Here is a 7,622-nt window from a genome sequence, read left to right as displayed (position 1 = left end):
TAATTTACCGAACGACGCATTATGACAACAGTCATAAATATTCATGAAGACTTATTGATGTTCACGACAGGTGTTATGTCATGTTTATGTGGGTGTCATGACGGTCTTATTCAATACCCGTCAAATAAAGTGTTACCAATGAATGATTTATTTGAAATGAAGGGAGACGATAATTTCATGGCTCTGGAAATAACAAGATACCAGCATCCTTTAACTTTACTTTTTCCATGGAGGCTCAGGAATGGGCAACAAGAATCTTTTTTTTTTTAATGCTGCGACATTCAACTCGTTTTAAAAGAATGTAACGTAGATCCATAGATGTCAAGGAACTGAACCGCACAGCAAAACATTTACACATAACCGGCATCAAGCAAAGCAAAACGACACTTAACGCAAGAATCTATGTGGCAGTTTCAAAATTAGGAACAGACTTCAAAGTCAGAGTTGGTTTCCTCTTTCTGCTGACCTGTAATAGCAGCAAACACACACTCTCCTACCCAAACAAATGACCTTGGAAAGTTCCTTTAGGGGATAAATGATAGATAACCTTTATTTATCTACTTTTTGGTAACATTGCACCTTCTCATGGCTTGCTGCCCCAGGCAGGCAGCCATTACAAAAACTCACCCTGCTTGATACTCTTTGTTAAACTGTTTCCAAAACCTGCAAGTGTGGTTATTTTAGAAAAAAACAAAACAAAAAAAACATATAAAACCCGATAAGGAATAGTAACAACTGCACTTAGCTGGTGAATTAATTCTGACAAACTGATCATAGAAAAAAAATATCAAAGATTGATTTACTTCAGCTTATCAGCCGTCTTACTTGTTTAGAACATTTTATATTTCCCTCTTCAAATTATCTTCTAAAAATACTCCTGATCCTTATTAGCAACCGCTATCAGCCTGAACCTGCTTAATTTATTTCTAATTCATCTGTAATTATTTGCAATGTCACAGTGTGTGGGAGGGTTTTACACATGGGGAGAGTTGGTTGATATAAAAGTCATTTGCTTAACATTTTTTCCACACTTTGACAGTTTTTTTTTCCTATCTATTTGAACAAAAGACCTAAAAAAGGGCCAGAAAAGTCGCCTTTTGAGCCGCTTGGCGCAATGAATGTATATCCTCGTCTAATAAGCAGCCTGTGTTTGACCACGGCTGATTGATTTCTGAAATTCTCTGCATGTTTTTCTGCGTCTTTGTTTTGAATCGGGAACTCATTTCGTCTTCACAGTTACATCAAGGCTCCTTCATTCAACAGCAGCTGCGTCGGTTGCCATGAGAGCAAAGTCCTGTCGGAGCACAGTGGCTTTTGATGCAGCCTAATTTCCTCTTTTATACCCATTCATCTTTCCTCGGCTTTAAAGAAAAAAAGGCTCACTCCTAAGTGCAAAAGACAAGATGGAAAAAAAAGAAGAAAAAAAAAAAAGAATAGCAGCACCAGGATCCTACATTGATGGATTTTAAAAGCTTAATGTGTGGCTCCATCTGCAAAACCAATAAGGGGTTGACATTCTTCTTTGTCATATCCCAGAATATATCCAAAAGTGTAAGAAAAGGGCCAACTACTTACAGTCCGGTCTGGGAGCTTTTTCCCCTCGCTGCATTCACTCCTTTAAGGTGAATAAATGAGTAGCTAGTCAGCCAGTCGTCTTACCGGGGCTGATTGTTTTCTCAGACGTAAAGCCAGCCTCAGAGTTTTCCGAAGGGATACTCTGGATGGATGACAGGGGGATGTCGGTGTCCGTGCTCGTCAGCCAGGTCGACTCCGTCTCTTTGGTCCAGCTCTCCAGGTAGCGAGGCTCCAGAGCGTCGGTCCTGCTCCCCCCGCAGCCCATAGCTCGGCCTCCGCAGGGGCGCCTTCGCTTCCCTGTTTGACTCTTTTTAAACAGGAAATACAGTCACATGCTAGAAATTTGTTTAATAATTGGAAATTACTGTCCCTAATTGCTGCAAGTTAAACTTACAAGGAACAATAAGCATTTCTTAAGGTATTAAATAGCACTTCATGTTCTTCTATTATACAGGCAGTACTTACAGGACAGCACACAGCTGTGCCAGACAGTAAGAGCCCTCATACGCTGAGAGTACAATTGTATCTTTTCTTTAGAAAGGTGAGCTGGAGGCAGAGTCAGTGCTATGTTTCTCCATGACTGTTTGGAAACAGCATCTTCTTTTGATGAAGCAGGCCAGGGATCGGTCAATCAATCAATTAGCCATCATGCTTCTGCCTTAAAGAAAGAAACGTAAAAAACAGAAGAGACAGGAAACATGTTGCTGTTTTATTTCATTCATCTTTTCCGAGTGGGATGCCAAGAGGGTTTTCAGCTAAATACAACTTGGCGCCATAACTAGAGAAATTTGGGTTTGGTAGACTTTTTTCCCCCCATTGTATCCATGATTCTTAACAGTTACTTTTGTGCTCTTGAAAAGCGAGTTTACTTTTCAGCAGCACAAAAGTGCTTACCAGTATTTTGTACAAAAAAAATAAAAATAAAAGCACTTATTGGATGAGCAGCAAAGTTGAGCCAAACATACTCCAACTTGTCAACACTCACCAAAAGCGAGAATGGAAACATCTGCAGTTCTGACATCAACCAACTAAACAAAACAAAACACTTTTTCATCAACTTGGGGAAAACCAAACCCCCCCCCCCCCCCTTTTATTCAATGCCATTGGGACAGACGCAATCGTTATATTTAGTTTGCATGCTGGTTGAGTCAGAAGCCATCCCACAGTAGTGTGTGACCAAACTGGTAACCAGTCTGACGCATGGTTCACTAACAGGATGAGCTGTTTGGGTCAGAGAGGGTCTAACCCAGCCTCATCAGCTCTGCTGTTCAACACATAAATGCATTCCATACATGTGGCTTTTAAAGAGACATAAACTAGCTTCCCAGCAGTAGACTTACGTTCAAGAAGCATTGTTACGGTAAAAAACAAACAAACAAACAAACAAAAATAATTACAGGTTGTGCCAAGTAAAGATCAATTGTAAAATGTCAGTCTGCAGCACAGTTTTAATGATTTGATCAATAAGAATAATGAAGTCCAACAAAACCAAGGGTCTCCTACATTGTAAGAAAATAAGTGGGCTCTTCACAGTCAGGCCTCCTGTGGATCATATGACTCAGTAAGTTAGCGCCCAGAGGGTTGTACTGTATATAAGCGCACACGCACCGTTATCTCCAAAGGCCACGAGGAAACACACAGCGTTCTAATGATCAGCAGCGAATATCCACGAGACGTGTGACAGAAACGCGACAGACACTAATGACAACAGAGAGGCTTACAGACGGTGGAGGCTCCGTGTTTTTGACTCCCCTCGCCTCGTCACTGCAGCTGCAGCAAGAGCACCAGCGTGTCGTCTCCCACTCCGGACTCTTAAGAGGATGTTCATACAGACACACCCCCTGCTGGTTAGCACACAGCTGGGTTGTCCGCACCTCCTTCTTCCTCCATCTCCCTGAATCCCGCGAGTCCACGAACACTCGGTGAGAGGTAAATCGTTCGTCCAATGTCGTGAAGATGAGTGGGTATCTGTTGGTCTTTAAATAAAAAAATTGAAATGAGTTACCTCAGCAGTTGCTAGGTAAACTTGACAATGGTGCTTTTATATGGTGACGCAGCTCGTGTTTGAACTACTGACAGCAAGAAACACCTTTAGTGACAACAAAGCACCTGTTACTATTGTGCTGACTGTTTCAAAAAATTACAGTCAATGTTACCATTACGTGCAAATCTGTCACAGGGCCGGCCCAAGTCAGAAGCAAACTAGTGGCTGCTTAGGGCCCCGTGGCCGCTAGGGGGCCCTTTAATTGGAACAGACCATTTTTTTTTAGTAATGATTTGTATGTGATTCTATTAACAAAAACATATCAGATCAGTTTACTACCATTGCTAAACATTAGTTCTTGAAGAGTGAGAAATTATTTAATAAGAAATAACATGCCTGTATCTTAGTTTGCCTGAAGATGAAAACAAATATACTTCAAATGCCTAATTTAGCTTAGTACTTAAGTTAACATTGAGTTTAAAAATATAAATTGAAATGTGTTCCTGTCTCTGAAAAGTTGGAACATCTTTAATTGTACTCCATTTTTCACCCTTATATAACTTTCCTAGAATTTGCCATTGCAATCTAATGTTTCTTGCTGACATGTTTTTGTTGTGTAAAGCATTTTGAATAGCCCCCTTGCTGAATTGCGCTAGGCAAATTATCTTGATTTGACTTCACTTATAATGAAAGATCAGATTGTAATTTTTACATTTTATAAGATAAAACCTTAAGAGCTGCTCTTTCCTGGGAATGACACTGTTGGTCAAATACCAGCAGGATGATCACTATTTCAACCAGCAGGGGGCACTCTTGGTCCATTTCCTATCCATTTTCTTAACTTATCAAACAGGAGCAGAAACTTGACCACACATCTTTGTCTTGAAATTTATTTAAGTTGGACAGAGTGGGTAAATTGCATATAATGATAATGTAAAAATATATATATATATATATATTACACAACAATAGTGAGAGGGCATAAACCTTAATGGGCTTGCCTGTTTTTTTCTGCACACACATCCTCTGCATTAGGCTTCCTAAAAGTTAAAACTACCACTTAAGTTCTTCCATCATGTCGGAAAACCTACATCATCAAACAGCAGCTACTTTCTTTCTGGAAAACTGCATGTTATTGATTGCTTGTGAAAATGTTCGCTTGGCAACATAGTGCACATTCATCACAGCTCTCTGCTGCGGTAACTATGATTTTTCTCAACGTACCAAAGTAACAGTAAACAGCATTTCTCTTCATGCCATATACATTTGCTTCTGCGAATCAGCATCTTTTATTTCAGATGTAAGAAAAACTGACAGAAAACAGCAGAAGTTTGTAGTGCTCTAAGATCAGTTCACTCTTAACTTACTTGTGTCGCCAAGTCCCAATGGGAAAATATATGAGAGATGAGTACTGGTCTGGAAGTGACCACTTTGGATCTCTTGAAGTGGATTAAGCTAGATTTGCACAAGACTTAAAATAAAACTGAAAACACATTCTTGTTCAAACATAGAACCAAGGACTAGAACATAAAATGTTTTATTTTTGCAAACTCCTTTGTGAACACATTTAGTCTTAATCTAATTTGGGGCACTAAGCAGAATATGTGACTTCCTGATCTACTCCCACATCTTATTCTCTAGTCACCTGGCAAATGAATTTCTTTTCCTGTGGACAGCCCAGTCAATATGAGGCAGGACAGCTTTGATTTGTATGTTCTGCCCTCACGTCTTTTTGGACTGCTGGTCAATAGGCCTGTCTTCTCATTACCTTGGCGATTAATGTGGAAAATTGCCATACGCGTCACTGGGGTGAATCGCGGTTTATCATGCCTCAGCTACACACAGATGATACCACAGAATTACAATGAAAATGGAAGTGTGGGGTTATTCCTGACTATTGCTGTGACTATTTAAAAAAATATAGGAGAGGTTTTATATAACCTAAACATTAGGCTTGTATATTTTTTTAATTTGTTAGCATGAGGGCCTAGTTGGGACAATGGACCCGGGTGTGACCCCCTGTCAGCGAACCTTTATCCCATTACATTTACTCATCTGTCTTCATACAGAGGATTTTAAACATGTTTGCTCACTCAAAATCAGACTTTCTAACACAAGATAAGGTTAACTAAAGTAAAACTATTCATTATTCTTTGTTTGCGCTGCAATTAATTTATTTGCAAACAACCAAGGGTTTTATGAAACACTGCAAGATGTTGAAACTACAGTAACCACACAGCTTCAAAGCCTTCCTGTACTGTTGGTTAGGGCACATTTATATGCGGTGTGGGTCTGCAAAACGTCTTCATTTTTAACGGATGTTCAAGGCTGACAGCAGATAATATGCACTCACTATTGATTTGAAAAGTTTTTTGCGAGAGCAGACAAACTCATTTCTGGCAAATCCTGTCAGGCGGAGCAGCGTCTGAGCCAATGTGCCGTAGTCAGCAGCCAAATCCCAACTTTCCCTGGGAGACAGGCGCTGAGTTACAGTGGTGGGAAATTTAATCGAATGACAAGGACTTAGAAAGGAAAATGCTGATTTCAGTCACGTGCCGAGCCACCAAGCTGACAATTGAAAGTACCTCCACCCTGTTGCACAATTTTCCTCCGATACTTTGATTTGTTCCGGTTTGAAGTTATTTAAAAGACTGGGGAGTCACACTGAGATACTGTCTCTAGTTGTCACAATTCCATCAGCAAATTGTTGATTGTAGCCACAACAAACAGCTTATCCAGATAGAGCGCTGCCTGGAGCTTGCGTTCCAGTGGCATCCATCACATCTCTGGATCTTTTTCTGGCAGTGACGTGCCTCCTCTCATTAGACTGGCAGTGTGTAATCTCTTCTCTCAAGCAAAGGAGCGCCAGAGATCTCCTCGAAGGCTGTGTTCTCTCAATCCATCTTGGTCCGGGCCAACGTGACATATTTTCATTAGTGTAAAGAGCGCTACAGGAATAGAGAGCTGCCTTATAAGTAAAGCAAGTGGGTTTCCAAAATCTGTGTTTACTTTGTCAGCGTAGTAATGAGATAAGTTTATCAGTCGTGCGACAAGTAGAGCAAATCAAGCACAAGAAGGACAGGAATATTTTAAAGTTCCAATTCCTTTAGTCTTATTTCCTGCAGACTGAGAACTTTATGATTACTTAGAACAAACTTTAATGTCTAGTTTGAATAATCAACATGTCAGCCTGCAGGCACATCTGGACAAGGTCCTAATGGAAGCAGGGGAGAGAAACTGCAAACCGCAGCATCCTTGAGTAAATCTTCCATCCTATTACAGAGCGTTAATTCGAGAGTGTATAAATCCACATATTTCATCATATCTTAATGAAATAGCCTTTCATCTCATTTAATTACATTAAGTGTCCAGATTGTCTTGGAATATTAGCGTTGTGGGAAAAACCAACTGAAAAGTGATTGATATTGACACCATAACAAAATCATTCTGCGTGACTGATTTATGTAATTTCTCCCTCTCTCTCATTTACATCAGGGGACAAGCTAAAAATCGATCTTTCCTCACTTCTCTGGCTTCAATTGATATTTGCAGCTTTTATATTCTGGTGAAGACTTGCCTGTAAATGCAGCCTTTGCACTTTACGCACTCCATTCGTTTTATCTGGTGAAACACACAACTCTAATCCTATCAAAGGCAAAGAGCATCCCAGAAAGGCCCAGGGTGGGTTGTGGCTTATGAGGGAAAAGAGAGGGGCATTAGTATTTATGGGATTTCATGAGGGATACTCAAAGTTTTAGGGAAATTATCTTGGGGAAATGAGTAAAAACCCATGCAAACACAACTCTTTGAGAGTCACAACAAAAGAGTTTTTGACCGAAAAGCAAAGTGGAGCCTGGGAGTATTTTAGAAAAGTAAGTAGCATATTTTTTCCAGTTTGATTTAAACACTTTAATACTGTTGTCACAGTATATCATCTGTGTCCATCTCCCTCTATCCCATTAATTGTCCCATTTCACACCACCGATCAGCTTATCCCTACATTCTATTTACAAAGCCTCGCAAAAAGAAAATCTTTGAACATTTAAAGAATTTTAGTACAACT

The 7,622-nt window shown here is 40.0% G+C and overlaps 1 protein-coding gene across 3 annotated transcripts in view; it reads right to left on the bottom strand.

Moving 5' to 3' along the window:
* The window catches only part of baalcb (BAALC binder of MAP3K1 and KLF4 b), a 10,875-nt gene extending 7,308 nt beyond the window's left edge, over positions 1-3,567 (bottom strand). The window contains exons 1-3 of one of the 3 annotated variants that reach the window (XM_015015883.1): positions 3,275-3,567; positions 2,041-2,229; positions 1,660-1,882 (exon numbers count right to left, since the gene is read on the bottom strand). In XM_015015883.1, the coding sequence (XP_014871369.1) occupies positions 1,660-1,840 (181 nt within the window). In that variant the 5' untranslated portion in view covers positions 1,841-1,882; positions 2,041-2,229; positions 3,275-3,567. Of the gene's footprint in view, positions 1-1,659; positions 1,883-2,040; positions 2,234-3,274 lie in introns of all 3 variants that reach the window. The other 2 variants (XM_015015880.1, XM_015015882.1) reach the window with 2 other exon arrangements.
* Between the last annotated feature and the right edge of the window lie 4,055 nt (positions 3,568-7,622).

The sequence above is a fragment of the Poecilia latipinna genome, unplaced genomic scaffold (assembly GCF_001443285.1).
Source record: "Poecilia latipinna isolate Pla-1442-1.1 unplaced genomic scaffold, P_latipinna-1.0 Scaffold1963, whole genome shotgun sequence".
NCBI classification, from domain to species: Eukaryota; Metazoa; Chordata; class Actinopteri; order Cyprinodontiformes; family Poeciliidae; genus Poecilia; species Poecilia latipinna.
Note: the sequence above shows the minus strand (reverse complement) of the source record. Positions and strands in the feature narration are given on the sequence as shown.